This window comes from Heloderma suspectum, chromosome 12 (assembly GCF_057233095.1).
Source record: "Heloderma suspectum isolate Gila_16-S chromosome 12, 16-S_ref, whole genome shotgun sequence".
Lineage (NCBI taxonomy): Eukaryota > Metazoa > Chordata > Lepidosauria > Squamata > Helodermatidae > Heloderma > Heloderma suspectum.
Genome location: NC_139469.1, coordinates 15071040 through 15092823, shown reverse-complemented (window position 1 = coordinate 15092823; position 21784 = coordinate 15071040). Strand labels below are relative to the sequence as shown.

At 42.6% G+C, this 21784-nt stretch overlaps 3 protein-coding genes across 4 annotated transcripts in view; 1 reads left to right on the top strand and 2 right to left on the bottom strand.

The window, feature by feature from the left end:
- Window positions 1-12921, top strand: part of EIF2AK1 (eukaryotic translation initiation factor 2 alpha kinase 1) — a 33000-nt gene extending 20079 nt beyond the window's left edge. Inside the window, exons 9-15 of one of the 2 annotated variants that reach the window (XM_084818440.1) lie at window positions 656-704; window positions 2219-2327; window positions 3595-3701; window positions 9020-9140; window positions 9228-9307; window positions 10989-11222; window positions 12267-12921. In XM_084818440.1, the coding sequence (XP_084674566.1) occupies window positions 656-704; window positions 2219-2327; window positions 3595-3701; window positions 9020-9140; window positions 9228-9307; window positions 10989-11222; window positions 12267-12398 (832 nt within the window). In that variant the 3' untranslated portion in view covers window positions 12399-12921. Of the gene's footprint in view, window positions 1-406; window positions 705-2218; window positions 2328-3594; window positions 3702-9019; window positions 9141-9227; window positions 9308-10988; window positions 11223-12266 lie in introns of both variants that reach the window. The other variant, XM_084818439.1, reaches the window with a different exon arrangement.
- ANKRD61 (ankyrin repeat domain 61) lies at window positions 4179-5363 on the bottom strand. Its single transcript, XM_084818441.1, has one exon. It carries the CDS (start codon window positions 5282-5284, stop codon window positions 4256-4258), a length of 1029 nt encoding a protein of 342 aa, XP_084674567.1. The 5' UTR covers window positions 5285-5363; the 3' UTR covers window positions 4179-4255.
- Window positions 12592-20131, bottom strand: AIMP2 (aminoacyl tRNA synthetase complex interacting multifunctional protein 2). The gene is made up of 4 exons (XM_084818443.1): window positions 19934-20131; window positions 16199-16405; window positions 14563-14794; window positions 12592-13124 (listed from the first exon to the last, which is right to left on the bottom strand). Exons 1-4 carry the CDS (start codon window positions 20075-20077, stop codon window positions 12739-12741), a joined length of 969 nt encoding a protein of 322 aa, XP_084674569.1. The 5' UTR covers window positions 20078-20131; the 3' UTR covers window positions 12592-12738.
- Between the last annotated feature and the right edge of the window lie 1653 nt (window positions 20132-21784).

Sequence of the window (21784 nt, the reverse complement as noted above, 5' to 3'; positions counted from 1 at the left end):
GGGCCCGTTAGATGACCTCCAAGGCATCTCCTGCACTAAATGACCCTTATTCCATTTTTAAATAGATTAAAGATAATGAGGTATCAAATTAGTTCCCTCCATGAAAAGAGGAGCTAGATCAATGAAACATATGGAAGATTCAGATAAGGGGGAGAAGGAGGGGGAAAGGGCAGGGGGAAAAGGAAGTGTATGTAGAGGGAGTCCATTTGATCCTGCATTTAAAACGGAAGCGGAAAGCCCCATTTTAAATGCAGGATTTTAGGCTGGTGTAGAGATGCTCCTAGTGTAGCACTATGTGGACTCTTGTGCACATTCTGGCACCAGCATTTGAGGAACAGCACAGAAAATAGCAGCTATTTTCGCTTCTGCTCACAGTTCTTTGGGTCCCCCCTTACATTTCTCACAGAGATCAGTGCTCTGTTCAAGATATGGAAGACAGCAGTTCCATTATCTTTGCTGACCTCACCCCTGAAGGTTCTGCTGGCAGAGATTGCAAAGGAAATAAAATGAATGCCTGTTCACTATCTGTTGAATCTCATGGGAGTTGCTCCATGAATGACACAACCAGTGAATCAAGATACAGTGAAAATCATCCATCAGTTGTACCTCATTGCAGTCGGGATAGACACAACATTAAAACAAACCATTTTTGCAGTGATGAAGAATGCTCCCAGAAGGGGGTGCCTCTGCAGGAGCGGTGCGAGGTAGGTGCAAATTAATTTTAAATATATTTAATTAGTCTCTGATACATGTGAAACTTTAGGGAAATTATGTAGTAGAATAGATCCAAAATACATCTGTTTTTCTAAAGATTGCTCTTGGAGTTGTTTCATTCAAGCAGGAAAGATGGTTAACCTTGTGTGAAGTTTTTGTGTGCGTGAAACCTTTGAGGTTTGAGGGATGCTGAACTTATTCAGGAGTCGACAGTTATTTTGAGTCAGTGGTATGAGCTGAAACGTAGGCTGATACAAATAATATGAAATCCAGTGGGATGTAAATGTTTTGTACTTGTATGCAGGATTGCATCTTACACTTTCACTGTAAAGGTGTATACTTGGAGGTATAATCCACTGAGCTTAATTGATCTACTTCAAATGAGGGCATTTAGACTGGGTCTTGAATCCTATACCCATGTACCGGGCAGTAAGGCCCTTTGAACTCAATGAGACTTACCTCTGAGTAGACACAGATAGGATGGCACTGTTGGAATACGTTTTTGGGGGGGAATAGGTTTAATTGTAAGTGTAATTGCTTGCAGCTAACCAATGAAAAACATTGTTAGTGGAACAACGTAAATATTTGATTATGAGGGAGCTTTAAACTGATGTCTTATTTCCCCCGCTCTTCTCTTAATGCATTATTCCCCAAGCTGGTGTCCTCTAGATGTTTTGGACTACAGTACCCATCAACCATAACCATTGCCCATGCTGGCTGGGCCTGATGGAAGGTGTAGTTCAAAACATCTGGAGGGCCTCATGCATACCCTTCTGAGAAATCTTCTCTTTGGATGCTATCATTTATAATGTATTTTCTTTGGGCAGGGTGCCTCTCTTTTGTTTATTGTATGCTGTTTGCATACTTGTCCCAGGTAGTTTATTTCTTGAAGACACACGTCAGATTTTATAATTAGCTTCCTAGTCCTTTAGCTTTGCTGTTTTAAATCTGTTACTGTATTTTAAATCTCTGAATCGCTGCAAAAAATAGACATCAGATATTAATAAAACTGGTGATGATTATAATAAACAAACATCCAGGGCCCCAAAATGGCAAGAAATAGTTACAGCTAAAAATGGTTGTATTTTTATAGTGTACTTTTAAGCAGTTATATTTTGTATTGTTTTTACGCTGCACTTCATGGTTTTAATTTTTGTTAACTGCCTAGAGAGCTTTGGCTATTGGGCGGTATAGAAATGTAATAAATAAATATTTACACCTGTTCTTTGGTACACTTGGAAGCAAGAATAAAAATATATACCCTTGGCTTCTGTCACCTAAAATGTGATAACTCTTGGGTCAAGTTGACCCTGCCTTTTGAGGACAAGAAGACAGAGTAAAAATGGATAAATGAATAAATGAAAATCCTTTTCATATTATTGTTAGAAGTTGTTGTGCATGAGTTTTGCTAAAACGCATGTCGTGTGCTAAAATGTAGATATATATGCATATGCACACTCCTTATAGCACACTGAAAAAGCTTGTATGGATACTTTTTTTTCAGGTGGAGTATCATCTAATGCTTCACATACAGATGCAGCTGTGTGAAATCTCATTGTGGGACTGGATTACTGGCAGAAACAAAATATGTTTGAGAGCAGAGGATGCTTCTAGTAAGCTTTAAACAGTTGTGTGTTTTTTTAGCATAGGTGACTTCAGTTCATGGGGGGAGAGGAGAGGAAGTATTTCTCTAACTATAAAGGATGTTTGGTGCTCCAAGTACACAGTGGGGCCCTATGGCACTTTTAAATCATAGCCACCATTTCAAAGCTGCAAGATGTTACTTCCTAACTGATAACCAGGCATCCACAAATCCATGAACAAGTCAGAGCCCCTGCCCATCACTAAAGGATACCCATCTTTTCCTTTGTCTAGTTAGGAAGGGAAGGAGAGAGTTTTCATGTTGCACTGCACAAAGGGATTGCAGTTCAGTAGTAGGGTACATACTTCGTATACAAAAGGTTTCAAGTTCGGTCCCTGGCATCTCCAGGTAAAGACTCCTGTTTGAAACCCTAGAGAGCTGCTGCCAGTGAGTGTAGACCAAGGCACCTTGATGGCTTCCAGATGTTTTGGACTACAATTCCCATGTGACTCAGCCAACATGGTCAATGGTCAGGGATTATGGGCGTTGTAGTCCAAAACATCTTGAAGACACCAGGTTGCCCACCCCTGGTGTAGACAGTACTGAGCTTGATGGTCCATCAGACCAACTCTGTATAAGGCAACTGCCTACGTACCTACCTTGTACAATCTCCTTTTTTTAACTTAACAAAGTAGATTAAATCCTTTTATCCATTATAGCATGGCAGCTTAGCTGTAGTAATAGTCTGTCGTCTGGAAAGGCAAATCTTTTACAAAAAGAGCATTAAAGTTGTGTGGCACCCCACTTAGAAGTAGTTTGAAGAATTACATTCTTATTATATACTCTTGCAAAGTAGTAGATAGGAACAATACTGACCTATATACTTTTCTATGGAGAAAATCCTATTTACTAAGAAAGAACTCATTCTCCAAGCAGAGATGCTTATGTAGCCAAACAGCACCATCTATGCAGAAGAGGGAGATATCGGCAAGCTCAGGGGAACCCAAGGTATGGAGAAGTACAAAACTTCTTTAGAAAATAAACTTGGGTGGGGGATCCCAAAAATAGTCCAATGAGAACTGGGCATACTTAGAGGCTCCAGAAAACTGACTATTGAGGGAGGGAACAGAAAAGTTGGGGGAGGGGGCAACAGCTGGCTGGAACCCTGAACAGGAGCAATCCATACTGCAACATTTGTATTTTCTTACTAACATTGCTTTAGAATACAGTAGTTAACATAGCTGGAAGTTTCATGTTGTCTTTATTCAAAAAATTGAGAAAATTACATTTTTTTAAAGGTCCTTATCACCATGTAGACAGTCACTGGACATTAAAAATCTTCCAAGAGCTACTAGAAGGAGTGTATTATATCCACAGTATGGGAGTCATGCACCGGGACATTAAAGTAAGTAAAGTACACCTTTCAAACCATAACTGGGGCTCCATAAACCTATGCTTGATGCACATCTCTCCTTGAAAAAAGATGTTTGTTCCAAAATTCTACAGATCGTCAAATAATGAATTAAGAATATGAATGCAAATTAAAATATGCATAATAAGGACACCCACATATATTAATATCTGGTTTAGAGATGGAAAACTATGCAATATCCTCTTTTTCTGCTTAAGCTGTGGCCCTAGCCTGTTGAACGCTTTGACATGAGTTGCCTTATGCATGTCCTTTATTTTCTCTTCCTGTAGCAGCTCCTACCTTCACCCTAAGCTTTGGAAGCTGTTTCAGTCACTTTGAGCAATTGCTATGATCATCATAATAATGATGATCAAGAAACCCTATTGTACATGGAGATACCTGTATGCATCTCCAAATTTAGACACATCCTCCCGTAATACTTATAGATACTCCAACCAAGTGTTATAAGTGAACAATATTAAAATAATACTCCAGAAAATTAGGACTATTTCAGAACACAATGCCAAATCTTTCTTTATTTGTTAGCATCATGGTGCCTCATTTCTGTTATTCCTATCTGATGGTATTCTGAAATGTGTTGCACATTCACAAAAAAAACTTGCTTTTGCAGCGTATGAGTACTCTTGATGAATGTATATGGAATTCCACAGTTGGGTTGGAATTATTCCTTTTAGCTGGCATTTCATGTTTCCTCCATATATTTTCCTGACATTGAATTTGCAGATATCCTGCAAGGACCAGACCTCTAAAGACACTCGGATGAGCTTGTCTTTCAGTCGCTCACAATTTGGAAGGCGAAGTGCTTTGGGTAGATGACCCTCATAGTTAGTTAATTTCAAAGGATATGATAGGCTTAGCAGTTTCTTCACTACTTCCGCTTTTCCTAGATTGATGCTTTTTTCGAGGAACAGAAAAAGCGGAGACTCCTCTTGCTGCGTTAAAGAATTAACATCTGCACCGTAATTGAGTAACAGGTTAATTATATCTTCTCTGCCGTTTCGGCAAGCACTGTGAATGGCTTCTTGTCCTTCCCAGTTTTTCATGTGTACATTTGCTCCATTGAGTAACAGTAGCTCAACACACTTCCTGCCTGCTGCTAAGATGATGCCGGCCTTGCAGGATGAAGACCAGACAGCTAAATGGAGTGCAGTTTCTCTGGTACCTGTAGTTGTGAGATTTACATTTGCTCCACAGTGGAGTAAAAGTTTAATTGCCTGTTGGTTGAGAGTTTCAGAAGCTAGGTGAAGAGCAGTTTGGCTTGTCTCACCTCTGTCATTTACTTTTGCTCCACGCTTCACCAAGTCTGGTATAATATGGTGCCATCCAATGTGTACAGCTAAATGTAGAGGATGGTGGCGATGGTGACTTAACATGTAAAAACTTATGTTGACGTTCTCTTTTAGTTTGATACGAAGGTGTTTTTTATCATTGCATCCTTCAGTTCTCTGATGCACGTTCAAGGAACAGCCTGCAGTTCTGTGACTATTTGGGTAGTGATATAATAGGTGGTGTGAAATACTGTTTAATTCCTTTTCCTCTGTAATATAACAATACATTAGCAATCCTTCCAAGCATGGTAACTCATCATTTGGTAAAATATTTTAAATTGTCTCTGACAGCTCCCTCACCTAATAATTTAGAAAAGCACACGCACATTGAAGCCTGTTCTACTTCCACCCCCTTGAGATTTATTATCTTCAGTTAAACCTGGGTGGTTTTCTTTAATGAATCGGTCCAGTATTACCTTTTAGCCATCAAACAAGAATTATAGTTCTTACTATTAATATTTCCTGCTAGACCAATAATCTGGTGCCGTCCACTCTTCATGGCAGGGGCCCTCCAGAAGGTTTGACCTGTAACTCCCATCAGCTGTAGCCACCATAGCCAATGATGAGGGATCATGGAAGTTGTAGGCCAAAACATCTGGAGGGCCCCAAGTGGCCCACCCCTGAACTTTATGACATGGGTTGTTTGGATACGAGGATGCAAGAGTTGTGTTGAGGCACACTGTGAGTGTCTTAGATTTGTGCCCCAACCACAACACAGAACCTGAGGCTATGCCTGTTCAGGGCTTATCTTTTTCCCTCAGCTACTGTCCTTCCCCTGTAGCTCCATGGACCACTGGATCCCCAACTGCTTCTTGCTCAAGGTGAGCAAGTTATAAGATGCAAGTTGCCTTGGTCATAAAACAAAGCAGCTTCATTAAAGGAATGGAGATTGTGGCATAGGAGGTTTTGTGTATGTGTTGGTCTTCAAGGACCCGGGGTCCACAAGCCAGGTCCAAAGTGCTAGGTGGTACCACTCCAGGGCATATGCCCTGGGGAGCAGATGGCACTGGTAGTAGCAGTACAATGCTGGAAAGTTAGGGAAAACAGTGCAGGCTTGACTGTAGTCTAAGCCACTGGCAGGACCAGCATCAGGGGTTGGCAGTATCAGGTTCCAGCTAAGACCCTTGCCCCTGCAAGCCCTTGGAACCCTTTTGTTTCTCCTTCTTGTTGCTGCCTCTTTGCCTGCCTCTTCTGAGAAAATAAACAGGGATGAGAGCAAAGGAACAGGCTTCTCTTCATGTCTCCCTCTTCGTGGAGATGCACATGACATCCAGAAGGAGAAGACAAGTGATCGGGCAGTGGCAAGAGCAGAGAGGAGTTGGATCCACTTGCGGAGAGGGGCGTCTTGCCAAAGGGCTCCCCAAAACTGGCAATGGCTATGAGCCTTTCTGCTCCTGTCCAGATATGCTTCCAGTCCCACTGCCTGCCGTGTAACCAGTGCAGAGCAGCAACCTGGCCACCTATGAAGTAACCTTTCGGGTGACATTGGTTGTTTACATTGTAGGCTGGAGATCATAAAAGCTGAATGACTTTCTCAGACCTCTTGGGCCTATTCTATTGCTTACTACTGGTATCGTGTCCCAGTTTGTAACCAGGGTGAGCTGTGGCATAACATGAACTTGTTTTCTGCCCCTCCCTTTGTTGGTGCTTCATACTGAAGAGAAATGTAGATGAGAACCACAAAACTCATTCTCAAGCCATCGTCTCCCAAAACATTAGAATGAGGAGTCAGTAAATTAGTTATGTGTGCGTATAACAAATGGAACAAGTTCTGCATAGAAAATGTTCTTTATACTTGCTTGAGGATTATAGCCTATAGAACAGCTTGAAGTCTAATTATCATAAATACAGTAACTAAAAAAACGTGTACTATGAAGTAAGTTCCCACTGGTATCTGTGCCACTTTCAAATGTATCTTAGGACAGAAAGGTAAGCCTGGTTTTAATAGAAAGACTTAAAAAAAATTTCTGCACCTTCTTCCTCTACTGAGAAATAGCATTCTTTAAGACCTAAAAGAGAAGAAATCTTGGGCCCAGGGCAAAATAGTAATCATAGGTTGGTGTAATCTCCCTAATCATACTCCTGACATTCCACCTTCTGCTCATTCCCTCTTTTTTGGGGTCTGCAAGGAGCAGGGTAGTGCAGAGGGATTCCTCAGTTGTTCTCCACAGCATGACCCAGCCAAGAAAGGCTAACTTCTCATTACTCTTCTGTCCTTAAGGCGAACCAGCTTGGGCTGAGAGTGGGGAAGGCCCCTTTAGGGGTAGAAGTTGGGAATTCTTCTGCCCTCCAAGGGGTTCCCAGATCCCATATATAGGCTATGATATATGGTAAAACATTACCTCATTTCAGGATCTTCATTTTCTGTATTATTTCGCATATATCTTCCATGTGATTTCTTTGACAAGTTTGGTTGCCACATTGGTCCCAGGGGGTAAAAAAAAAGATACAAAATAGGTATTGGATAACAAGAATAGACTGGAAAAGCCCTGCTGTAAAATCTCTTATACATGTTGCAGTGCTAAGGTATTTTCATTAAGCCAATGCCTATCTGAAGGATTCAAACTGAACTGCATTTAATTTGAATTTAACTCTGTTTATAGCTGAGAGTAGGCCACCTTTCCAGTCTGATCTGAAAGCTGGTATATTCCTGTGAAGTCTACATCCACCAAGAACTGGTTGAAAAGAAACTATAATTACACATACTTCGTATTATTAATTTGCAAGCATGGCACCTTTACCCCTCTTTAGGAAAACTGCTAAAATATTTGATAATGTATAGTGCCAAGTTTAAAAAATGATTATTTTAAAACATTTTGGCCAGTTCTATAACATTCAGGCCTCAATCCTATTTTTATGTGTAAATCATGTGTAAAATTCATTCTTCAACTTATTTTTTTATATTAAGCAACATGTAGCCCAATCCTGTGCATGTTTACTTAGAAATTTCATGAGAGCTTACTCTCACAGGAAGGGTGAATAGGATCACAGCCTCACTACATAATCTTCTGCTCAATGGAGCATACCCCCTAGTAAGTATGTTTAGGGTTACTGTGGGGCTTGTTTCGAAGTAGACATGTATAGGATTGCATGAGCAATCTACTTGTTGTCATGTTAGGTGTTCATGCCAAAATAACAGCAACATTTTAAGTTCCCAGAGCACCTTCAAAGGTGCTCATCCTCATTTGGTATGAATTTAGAACCCTTTGTAAAGCAGCTCTTTACAAATATTGACTGTTGAACTTTCTATATAAGGTTTCTGTGGTATCAACATGGTAGTAATTTAGATTTAAATGGCTACCTTGGAAATAACTGGATGGTAGATTGAATGATGCAATAAATCTTGAAGTGTGGCCATATCATTGGTCATTATGGCTTCAATTAAGTTTTCTTCTGTTAATTCACTTTCCCGCCTGCAGGAACCTCTAATTAGATTACCCATGTTAGAAGAGAGAATGCCTAGCTGAGAACTCTTTGAATGGAGAAAATGCCAGTGTTTGGAATCCTGTGCTTGGGTTAGCATCCTTTTGTGATGATGTACAATGCCTGGTTCTGGAACCAACTAGATGAGCTCATGGCTCTCCAGCATGGGCAGTGGGAGGGGTAGGGCTAGGCCTAGTTCTTTTAGGAACTTGGCAAGACATTGCAAGGTTCCAGGCCAGGGCTGGCACTGTAGAGATACCTATTGTCCCTTTTTAGTCAGCTTGCCCAAGCATCAAATGGATTCAGAGACTAGGCAGTGCTGATGACAGTGGTATTCTCCTCCCCCCACTGTGGCTTGTTTCGTCCCTTTGTGTCCAGACTGGAAAGATGGAGGCCTAGATTCTGCTTCAAGTGCAGGCTTGCAAGTTAGTTCTTAAGATTCATTGAAACCGTTAGAAATGGAAAGTGTAAAGTTTCATATATGAAATATTCAAATTTTCTAAATTTGAATAACTAGCATACTCTTTTCTGTTTTCACAGCCCAGAAATATCTTTCTACAAGGATCTGACCACCATGTGAAAATTGGAGACTTTGGGCTGGCCTGTAGAGATATTATACAGGAAGATACAATCCAGCTGCTAAGTGCGAAGAAGATAAATGGTAATTACAAAGCAGAGTTTGGTTTTTCAGTTAAGTTGGCAGTATGGCATTTCAGATATTAATGTTCAAATTGTCTTTTTTTCATAGAACTAGTACATACTTATGGAGTTGGTACTTGCCTGTATGCATCACCTGAACAACTACAAGGCTCTCACTATGACTTTAAGGTACAGCCACCCAAACCTTCATTAATATTTTTTTCAACTTGCCCTCCATTGCGATGTTACATAGGGGGAGCAATCCAATGGATCCTAGACAGAGTCTGGGTGGCCATAGGATAGCCTGGATTCCTGGATCCAAGGTTGGAGACAGCACTCCAGCCTCCGAGCCAAGAATCCAAGCCCTTGGAGCCCTCCCCCTCGCAGCCAGCTCAGAAAGAACTGTGCCGATGACCTCAGAGAGAAGGGAAAGGGGGTGTGATGATGGGTGAGGGAGGGAGGGGACTGGGGAAGCTGGCTTAGGATGTATCCCCAAACCTCCCCAGCTTCCTTCCCTCCCACTCCACAGAACCCCAGCTAGACAGGCAAAGAACCCTGTCTATCTGAAATGTAGTGTGGGAGGAGCATAGAATTGAAGATCACCTCCACTACTCCTCCTACTCCAGGTTGGAGGCTTACCACCATCTCAATCGGATTGTGCCCTAAAGCATTTTTCAGCATACATGTTCAAGGACATACATGATGGTGTAAAAAGTAAATTGACTGGGAGAGGTTGAGGCAAGTTGAATTGATTCAAAAAGGAGGCACAAGAGCCATGTAGTAGAAGTTAAATGTTCCACTTGGAAAAGGGAACAAAACAGCTGCAAACGCTATGGTCGAAAACAGCAAGATGTCACCACACTTTGGAGTGGTTTTGAGCACATCTAGTTGCCTCACCTTACCAGGTTTGTTGGGCATGTGCTCTGAAAAGGTTTGTAGAGAAAGCTTCTCTTTAAGTTTTCTTGAAATGCGAGGGAATAAAATATACTGTCTGAACAAGGCTACCATTGTTGAACAGGCATTCTGTTGGTTTTTATACTATTTGACTGAAGGCATACAGTTGTGCATGTTCCAGCAACCCTGGAGGGGAGAGATGGGAAAGTATAAATCATATACACACAAATTTGAAATGACCACTGAATTTAGATTGTTCAAAGGTCACTCTTCTGTAGCACCGACTAAGTTCAACTGTGGGTAGAGCTTTTGAAGTTATGTATATAACTTGGCCGCGGTGGCTTAGTGGTTAAGATGCTGAACTGCAGACTGGAAGGTCGGCAGGTCAGCAGTTCGAGACCCGAGTGCTGCGTGACGGAGTGAGCTCCCGTCTTCAGTCCCAGCTCCTGCCAACCTAGCAGTTCGAAAGCAAGAAATTGCAAGTAGATAAATAGGTACCGCCTTGGCGGGAAAGGTAGCAGCGTTCCGTGCACCTCGGTGTTCAGTCATGCCGGCCACATGACCACGGAAGCGTCTTCGGACAGCGCTGGCTCTTCGGCTTAGAAACGGGGATGAGCACCGCACCCTAGAGTCGGACACGACTGGTTGGGGACACCTTTATATAACTTGGGCTCTTCTTAGACTGCATTGGAAAACTGACTTTAAAATACTGTAGAATCCAAATTTAGTTAATACAAAACCCCTGGCTATACAAATAGTTTGTTCATTTCATGTAATCCTAAGTCACTGTAGATAAAGCACTTCTGTTTGGACCAGTGTCTTCAAAGTTAGAATGCTATCCCTAATTTTTCACATCACAGTAGTTGAATTTGATTTAGGGTGATTTGCAATACCTGATACGGCGCTCAACAGTCTCAGTTCATTAGATATACTTACTTTATGTGCTAATGTTGAAGTTTCCCCTTTTTGTCTCTAGTCAGATATGTACAGCTTGGGTGTAATCCTGTTCGAACTCTTCCAGCCATTTGGAACAGAAATGGAAAGAACTGAAGTTCTGATGGGCTTAAGGAACAGCCACATCCCTCCCTCTTTCAGCAGGAAATGGCCAATACAGACTAAATATGTTAAGCTGCTAACCAGTATCGAATCATCACACAGACCAACTGCCAGTCAACTTCTTGAAAGTGAACTCTTCCATAATGCAGCAAATGTAAGTTTTTATTATCTCTGAGGGAGCAATCCTATGGCCCCTAGACAGCATGTGAGGGGCCATAGGCTATTTCAGATTCTCAGCTCTGAGGCAGTGCTCTCACCTCAGAGCTGGGAATCGGAGCACTGACCGTCCCGCCCCCTCATAGTGAGTGTGGAAAGAACCACACTAACTGCTCTCCAAGGTCAGGATACAAGCTATCCTGAGGCCTCACCTGCCTTCTTCCCTCCCCCTCTGAAACACTTTCACTAGATGGGCAAAAAAAACCAATCTAGCAAAAAGGCAGGCTGGGATGACATTGGTTTGTAAGCCTCCAGGTTCAGGGGCTCATGAACATCAAGGGCGCAACCAATAGGATTGCATCCTTCATTTCCAAACAGCAGGGCTTGTTCTGTTGTTACTGTTTGTGATACGGGGCCCTCTAGTGTGCTATACCTTTATGATACAGAGATGTCTTCCTAGCTGTTGTCTGTATGCTAGTGTTTGTTTAGTTTACACAACTTTAAGTGAACTTGAGCACCATTCTTTTAGTGGAAAGGTGGGATTTTTTAAATAAGTTCACAGAAAATTTCCCATCTCCTCTTGCCCCCAGCATTTCTCAAAGTATTTAAATAAACATGAGATGCCAAGTTTGATATTTAGAATTTACAGAAAATGCAGCTGTGGAAAGAAAAGGGCCAGGAGAACAGAAGGGAACTAGAGGCACATACTTTATACATGTCCACAAATTCTGGCTAGGTAGCCAGCTGTTATTTGTATTCACAACTGCCCCTTGACAAGTGTGCTCAAATGCAAACATTGAATGTAACTGAAGTGAAAACACCTGCCATGGGCACACTTACATTACAAATTAAGTGGCATACAGGTTATCCCAGACCTGTCCTAGCAAGCTTAACCAGTGGAGAAGGTGGATAAAGATTTTACTCTCATCATCTCAACTTTTAATGCCTTACCTAGTATTTCACTATAAAGATGTGATGGTATTTCTTTGTACATAGTGCAAGTGCATTCATTTTATTTTTATATACTTCATTTTATTTTTAGGTAATTTGTAAACTTCAGCAGAAAGTGATGCAGCAAGAGGAAGAAATCAAGCTGCTTAAAGAAAAGGTTGTGTTACTTTTACAAGAGAAAGATGAGAGAGAGAGAATTAAGCAGCTGGGCTCTCCTGTTTAAGGCAGAGAAAAGGATTTCGACTGTATTATGTAAGATATGTATTATGTCTTATTTTTTATATAAATGTCTCCCAGCATCTTGTGCATGTAGATCATTTGGCTTGGTCAGAAAAGAGTGTTTTGAGAGAAACACTACAGTGGTAGATCTAAAAGACAGTTTTCAAGCACTAACTTTAAAAGGATATCCACAAAAAGCAATTCTGATGTCTTTATTGGCATAAGATCTTTGACAGTTAACTTCTAAAACTTCATTCACACAACACCATTATGTCCCAGGCTCACAGCCACAAGGTAAGATGTAGAAAATATTTAAACTGTCTCCCTCTCTAGAGAATTTAAATTTACTTCAGTAACTTGAGAGCAGAGTTAAAAGGTGCTAGATTCTCACAAGACTTGAGCCACTTCTGCACATTGGCTGGAACACCACTGGTACCCCCCGTCTGCTGAAGTGCACACCAGGCCACAATGTCAGCTACTGTCAGTTCATTTCCCACCAACCAGGATGTCTTCCCAAGAGCTGAGTTCATGGATCGCAAAACTGCTGCCTTTTCTTTATTGCTCCCTTCTTGCAGTTGGAAGATGGCTGTATCTACCCAGCTGTCTATCAGAGTTGCTGTAACTGCATTATGCTTCTGCCCAAGTAAGGAGAACAAGAACCTAGCAATGTTTCCTTCTCCTTCAATAGGACACATGGTTTGAATGCTGAACTTCATCTGGGGTTTTGGCACTGAAACAATAATCACAACGTAAGACAAGAACTTGAAGAAACCGGAATTATATTAAGAGTACATTCTAAACATGCTCATGAATCTGCATGCACTTCATTAAGACTTACTTCCTTAGCAACTAACCAACATATTGATGTAAGATTTACGTGCAAGTATTCTGTAAATGCTAGTCAAGCAGTCTACCACTTGTCCGCAGCTAGTAGGATATATCTCCAGGAGAACAGCTGCACAGCAAGCTGCATGCACACCCCCACAGATGCTCGGCCTATCCTAATTCCAAGACTGGCAGCTGGGACAGCCCTATGGTGCAGCATTATACCATCTGCACATGTGCTTTTCTGGAAGCAGACATGCTGCTACTATTGCTGCTTTGAATTTCTTCTGCCAAGGACAACACAGGCTATGCTTACCTGCCAAGGTCAACTCTAAAGGACTAGGACAGGTGGCTGAAGTAACAACAGCAGAAACAGCCTAGGCTAGCACTACCAAATTATTATGTCCAGCACTAAAGTCCACACCCTTTTCCTATTGTATTGGCCAACAAGTACCAAGGCCTAAGTAACTTTTAATGATTTTAACTGGAGACAGAAGTTTCATTTAGCTTATAACAAAAATGCCAGGATGCCCAGCAACATACATGTTAAGGATATTAAAGTGCTTTCTCATTAATCCCAAGAGAATGTCACGATTATAGTTGTCTTGAACATATATAAAAGAGCAGCTTTATAAGAGGGTTTTTCAAAATGCAATTTCTAGGAATGGGGATCTCTCAAAACCTCAGGAGTTCCTTAAGATCAAATAAGGAGTCAGGGAAGCTTGTAGCCATTAAAGACAGATTGTCTATCAGTCGTGACCTAAGCAACTACAGGGGAGCACTCTTGGCCTGCCCAGCAGCCTGCATGAATCAAGTATGCATACTAGAACCTTATGCAACATGCAGTGATTCCTCAAATATATCCATGCAAAAGGGTTTCTTTAGGAGTTTTGAATACCACTCATCTATAGTATATCATTAACTGGATTGGCCCCAATGTTATTGACATCAGAAGCAACTATTGATAACAAGTCTTCTCACGATCTATTATAGACACCCTCTAAAATGTTGCAAAGAGTTGGTTGTCAAGGCTCCAACTTATGAATTCTTTTGGCATCCAGTGCCACACTTTGTGATTTTTTGTTTTATTAATGTATATACCAACCAACTGGCATATTCTCTTGGGGTGGTTTACAAGCACATGCCTTGGAAGACCAAAAAAGTATTAATTGCTTTCAATGGACCTTATTCATAGCCAGGATCTGGCCCATCTTCTGCAGATACACATTTATTGCCATTTTATTGTCTACAGCTTTGTGTAAAGGTTATGAAGCAAGAATTTGTGCTATTTAGTTCCAGCAGTTCTAATAAATATGCTCCTTCTCCTAACGTGACAGACTTACCATCTTTCCAAATTAATGTAAAGCCCAACTGGTATTCATGACGGGATTGCTTCTTAGTCTGCTCCCCAAAGCATTTCAGGAGGCTTTCTGGCACACTCTTCACAGATGAGTGCATATGAACAGCTGATAGTATCTTGAAGCTCTCACACAGCAAGCTGTGGAGTACTAACAGTGACAGTGGAGGGAAAGAGGGGTTTGCATTGATCACGATATCCTTCAGAGCCCCGTAGTCCTGCATTAACAGATGTCACCATCAGTGAGTTGTTCAGGTGGCATTCATAATCATACTTCCATACATCGATGCATATCAGACTTTTTTAGCATAATATACATGTCTTCCCACAGAATAAGAGTGCAATTATAGATGTCGGTGCAGAATGGGACATATCTTTGCTGTGGGTAGAAAACCTGAGCTGCAGTTCATGCATGCCCTTAAATTAACTGGAGGACAGGGACACACACAGCTACTGGATTAAGTTATAAGGAAGGCTTTTGCGGTGGGCAATTCAGCTCTGACAACTAGTGCACACACGAATCAGGTGGAAGCCAAGAACTACAGGAGGTCTCAGACCTTTAGAAGAGTGTTACTGAATGAGCACTCCTGCACTGAAGAGATCCTTGTCTTGCAGAGGAGGCACTGGGTTGTATTCAGATTTAGTCATATTTAAGGGCAGACCCACTGCAATCAGTAAGTCTGACTAAGTCCCATTTATTTAAATGGGCCCATTCCAAGTATGACTAAATTTGGATCTAACCAATATACATTTTTAAAAATAATCAAAATGTAATTAGGTGTGGAGGTGGCCTTATGCACTTTACTAGCAGTAAGCAATACACATTCTAGTCTCTAAAATCAGAGTAATTCCATTAGTGCCAATAATACCAGCTCATCTCTGCCCTAATTTTGCAACAATTCTATTCTGTAGAAGCCCACCGAAACTGAAGAGGAAATCAATTCCAACCTAAACGTGCAAATGTTAGTTATATCAAGCAGCACTGAAATACGAAGTAGGAATCTGACCCTACTCCTATTTAAAGACTGAGGTGTCAAGTGCACAATAGGAGTTGCAGGGCTATAAGCAGAGCCTTCTTTCACAAACTAAAGTTTTAACTATTTATGACATTGCGATTTTGTATATTATGGAGAACAAATTATCAATTTTTAAAAAGCTTTATGCTTATCCTACTGGAAGCAGCCAGCCTTTTCATTAAAAGAAACAAGGGCTTGAGATTCAGTTCAGAACTTTGTGGGAGGAAAAATATTAGATTCAATTATAACTTAATGAATACTTTACCCTCACTTTAAGCCAACTTTGTCCAATTAAGGGCGCAATCTTATGCATGTTTAGATAGAAAAAGTTCTACAACTCCCAGCATTCCCCAGCCAGTACTGCTGCATAAGATTGCCTTAAGTGTATCTTCAGTATTTGGCTGGGATTAATTTGCTCTTTAATCATCTTGATAATTTTGCAACACTAATTCAAGCTTTGTTTTGTAGCAGCACCCGTGACTAAATTTATTTCATATTTTTGCCAGAATGCTAATAGCTTCATTATTTGTCACAGAAACCCATTCACTGGCTAGAGTACTAGCTAGACAGGAAATACATTGTCAAGACAAATTAATCTGGACTTGCCTTTCCAAGTAAATTATCCAGCTCTGCAGCATTGGCAGTTAAAGGAGCATGTTCATCTGCTTGGATTATGTTTGTTACATCAAAGTCTGCATCCGGTGTTTGGATCATCTTTGAGAGACCATCCACAGCTGCTTTCAATTCATACAACCGTCTTAAGATCTCTTCCTGGCGGGATTCAAGTGCCTGAAGTGATGGATCAACTTCATCCTAAATGAAAATGATTAGCATTCACTTAGCTGTTTTAGTATTGCGCAGGAACAAAATCAGATAGGTATAGTATATGTCCCTTTGTGCATGCTAGGAAAATTGCTTTTGTGTGGCTGTGCTGTAGCTTTAAGACTATACAAGTTTCCATGCTAGCAGTAACCACAAATATGGAACTCTATCACACATAAATGTGCATGGGATTGCTGCTGATACATCCAGTTTCAGCATAGGTTAATCAGCTTGTAATTAAGGCATTAATCTATAATGACCATGGGGAAGCTCAAAATTATTTTTGACAAGATACATAATTGCTTCAAGATAATCTTTTAATCAGGCAGCACTTCATTATGAGGAGATAAGGAATGTTTACATTCTGTCTAGCCCACTCATGCTGTCCTACAAGTTCACTGGAAGTACAGTACCTCCTCTTTACCACTACAAGCAGTTTCATTAAAACAGTTGCCTTAGAGCTGCTCTTAACAAGCTTGCACTAAACTGAAATGAAAGTTACTAGATTTATGGTACTATAGAGATCAAAGATCAACTCTTGCTGCCAGGTTATTAAGAGTCAGTTACACAAAGGTTTCTTTCAAGCTTTCCTTTCTGTCAATTCATGACAGAACTTGCCTGTGTTGTGCCTGATAAAGCTTTCCAAGGTTGGTTTTACAACACACAATACAATGCAAATTTAGATACGACTACTGTTGTGTGCAAGTTTTCTTGAATATTCAGTGCTTGGCCATACTACTGCATCCCAGCATCATCATTTTGACTCTTGCTACTAATACAATAGTTACAGGATTATAAATTTCTCAGTTAAGTATAACTTTCATTAGCATATACATGTTATTTATATCAACTGTATGTTTCTATCTGAAAATATTAATACCCTACTCCCAGTGTACCAGCAAGTCATCACTGCAGCATGCATTAAGACAGGCAGTTCCACAATTACTGATTCACAAGACACAGCTGCACTGCTCTGCAATCAATCGTTAATGCACCATTTCCCTTGGGGGAGGTACTAGGAACTGTACCCCATTGAATACTAAACACTGAGTTGACACATGTCTCAGGATGATGCAGGCCACCTCATTTTAAAACTTTGTTTTATGGTGAAAGTGAAACATTGCACTGCTGTGCCTGTCAACTACAACCACTGTCAGAGAGCTTTGGCTATTGGGCAGTATAGAAATGAAATAAATAAAACTAAATAAAACTAAACCTAGCTACCTCACAATCTGATTCCATGGCCTCTTCATGGAATCAGCTTTTTTGGCACATCCCATTTATTAGCATGTGTATGAATGCGAAATGATCAAGGTGAGCCTGCAGTTTCTCAGATAAAGCATACATGCACAAAGAAAGGGCTGGTGTCTTACTTTAAATATTTATATACCACCCTTCAAAACGCCAATTTATAACAGAAAGAATAACATCCAACAGATTAAAATGGAACCAAAAGCAGCAGATAAAATAGGTGGAGCATACTGATAGAACCACCACTAACAAAACGTTAAGTGCCTAGGTGAATAAAGAGGTTTTGTTTGACAACAAAAATATAATACAGCCGATGCTAAACAAGCCTCCTTGGGGAGAGAATTCAGTTACTGGTGTATCACAGCCCTTTCCCTCACTGACATCCACTTCACCTCTGATGAAAAAAGCTACATGGAGAAGAACACCAGCAGATGATGATAGAGGAACCTGAGCACAGGCCCATCTAGTTCAGAGTTCTGCTTCCCTCAGCAGCCAACCAGGAAGCTTAAATCCAGCAAACCCTCAACAAGGGCATGAAAGCAACAGGCCTCCCCTCTGCCACCACCCAGGCACTGGCATTCAATGGCAGACCACCTCTTAACATAGGGGTTCAGTATAGCCATCACAGCTAGTAACTATGAATTTGTCTAATGCCACCCCCTATCTCCATGAATCTCCCTAGCCTCCTCCGTGAATTCGTTTAACTATGTTTTTGCAGCATTTTTATTGCATATTTAATGTATTTGTTCTGCATAATTTTTATTATAAAAGGATTCTACCCTTAAATGCAGCCTAAAAATGATGTTCAGTAAATAATATAAGCTCCCTGAGTGGGTGGCCATCACAGGTCTTCTCCTGCTCTTGCTACCCAACCACTGGCATTGGGTGATAGACTCCCTCGCAACTTGGAGGTTCTATTTAACCATCCTCCTCCAATTTATCTAAGCCTGCCTCCCCAACAAAGCACCTTCCAGATGTTGTTGGACTCAATAGTCTTGTAGGCCCCTTCTAACCCTACTATTCTATGATTCTATGTTTTGGGCTGCAAGTCCCAGCATTCCTGATCATTCGCAATGACATTTGGGGCTGATGGGAGCAGAAGTCCAAAACATCTGGAAGGCACCACCTTGGGGGAAGGCTGCATTAAGCACTACATAAAGGAAGTACTTCTCCATTCTTCTTGGTGGCTGTTCCCAGGCCTTGGAACTCCCTGCCGAGGGAGGCTTGGGTCGCTCCCTTCCACCGGCTGTCCTTCTGCCAGCCAGCAAAGACCATTTCATTCAAGCAGGCCTTTGGCATGTAAGTGGGTCTGTTAGGCTGGATACTGTCTATATTTCGTTACTGTTGTGTTGTTAATTATGTTTCGATGTATTTGTTTTATTATTGCTTTAATCAATTTTTATTTAAGGTTGTAAGCTGCCTTGAGTGCCGTTTTTCTTGACAGAAAGGCGGAGTACAAATCAAACAAATAGCTTGAGGATTCAATCCTATGCATGTTCAGGCAGGAAAAAAGGGCTACAGCTCCCAGCATGCCCCAGCCAGCCATGCTGGCTGGGGCATGCTGGGAGCTGTAGTCCTTTTTTTCCTGCCTAACTATGCATAGGATTGTGGCTTAAATCAATAGTCAGGTGGCTCCAATTTCGATGGGGCTGCGAATCCATTCTGGCTTTTGGTCAGAACCAGCCAGAACTGGTTGAACCAGCTGCTGCCCCCCCCCTCCTTGGATAGCAACTAGCTGGTTCTGACTGAAACCCAGAATGGATTCGCAGCCCCACGGAAACCGGAGCCACCAGCCTCCACTGGCATAAATACATACATCTGATCTGTCCCGAATCTCTTGCCGGCCTCTGGGCGTCTTTTTAAAAGCGCGGCCGTCGAAGCGGCTTCCTCCGGCAGCCCAGCTGCAAGGGAGGGGCCAAGCCTGCCCCTACACCTGATCCGCTGGAGGCCGTTCCCCACGTGCCCGAGAGCCCAAAGCGGGGAGCAGCAGGCAGGCTGGAGTCCCTCACGCAAGGAAGGAGCCTTCGCGGCGCCGCCGCCGCCTCCTCCGAGAGAGAGACGCGCGCGCACACGACGGCCCCAGGCCTTGAAACAACAACACCCCGCCCGAGGAGGGGGAAAGCGAAAGCGCGCGCGTTTTCCGGCCTCCCCGGGCGCCGAGGCGAGCGAGGCCGGTGCCGCTTCGGCTCACGGAGGCCGGCCCCAGCCCGCCACCGCGAGCCTCGCCCCCCGTCAGAATGAGACGCCGCTGGGCTGCCTCGCTCCTACCTGGTGCGGCGAGAGGGCAGAGCAGCCGGCGCCCTCGGAGCAACGGTGGACGTTGCGCAGCCGGTACATGCAGGTGGGGAGATGCTCGGCCCGCACCGCCGAGCCAGGCCCCGCGTGAAAGGGCCTCGCCTTATACATGGGCATCGCGGCGGAGCGGCCGACGCCTCGCTCCGCACCGACTGGCGGCGCCGACGAACTGACGAGCTGGCACGAGCCGACCCGCTCGCGCCGCCCACTGCCCAGCTCCTATTGGAGGGAAGCCTCCGGCCCCGCCCCCCTCGTTTCCCCGCCCATTCGCTTCCTATTGGCGGGTCCGGGGATAGCTTTGATTCTATTGGCTGGTGCTGGCTGTGCTTCTCCGTTTGCCACAAGGTTCTTTCGCTTGGGCTGTCGATGGAGAGCGCGAGCTGATGCAAGCCGTCCTAAGGATTAAATGGCAGAGGTACCAAATTGGGTAGAGTGACACACGGGGTTAACTTCTTGTAAAGAAAACTGCATGGTCCTCCATCGGCTGTGCCTCTTGATAAGTCTGTTAGGGCGCAATCCTGTGCATGTTTAGACAGAGAAAAAGCACTGCTGGCTGGGGCATGCTGGGAGTCGTAGGCTTGTTCTCTGTCTAAACATGCACAGGACTGCGCCCTTATAGACTCAGAATGGATGTCGTTCCACAGTTTAGTGTCTCTATGGTGACACTGTTTGCATTGGAAGTTCAACGGGGCTTAATTTCTGCAAAGTGTATAAAACGGCCTCTCTTTTTTGCATGAGATAAGACCTGAGCTAGAAAGAGCATGCACTCCTCTATCTTTTTTGGGATGGGGGGAAGCGGCACTCTGCGGCCCCATCACGGCTACACTAATATCTACTCAAAAGCAAGTCCCATTGAGTTCAGTGTATACCCACCTAAGAATATAAGAACATAGGAAGAGCCATGCTGGATCAGGGTCCATCTAGTCCAGCATTCTGTTCACACAGTGGCCAACCAGCTGCCCGCAGGAAGCCCACAAGCAGGACAGGAGTGGAACACCACCCTCCCAACCATGTTCCCCAGCAACTGATGTACATAGGCTCACTGTCTGTGGTACTGGAGGTAGCACATAGCCATCAAGACTAGTAGCCATTGACATCCTTTTCCTCCAGGAACCTAGTTCAATATACCCACGAGACTGGGTAAAAGGTTGAAGCATAAAAGACCTGGATTTCTCCATGGTTTCCAATGGACAACTGTGACTTTTAACCCACAAAAACTGTTTGGATATATATATGCGGTTTGTATGTTTGTACGTAAACTGTTTTATATTATGTACAATATTGTATTCTTAAAGGTTTTTAATCTCTGTAACCCGCCTAGAGAGTTTTGGGCTATTGGGCGGTATAGAAATGTAATGAATGAATGAATGAAAAAAAACACACCTCAGTGAAGTGTCTTGTGGCACGTTAAAGACTCACACATTTAGGGCGCAATCCTATGCACGTTTAGACAGAGAAAAGGACTACAGCTCCCAGCATTCGGGAATGCTGGGAGTTGTAGTCCTTTTCTCCGTCTAAACGTGCATAGGATTGCGCCCTTATTACGCCATACGCTTTGGGACTAGACTTCACTTTATCGGATGCTTGTTATCGTCAATTGGCAGACAGTTTATTATTTATAGGTGTTTTTGTGTGAGCGCGTGTATGAATGAACGAAGAAGGGAAATGCACAAAACACAAAGGAACCCTTGTTGGCCCATTAAGAAAGATTACAAAACCCCTTAACTGGGCCGCATCTGAATTAGGACCAACCCAACCGTTATACAAAAATAGCGAGAGCGCTTGCTAGTTCGGTGACAGCCCGGAAGCGCCCGAGGCGTTATT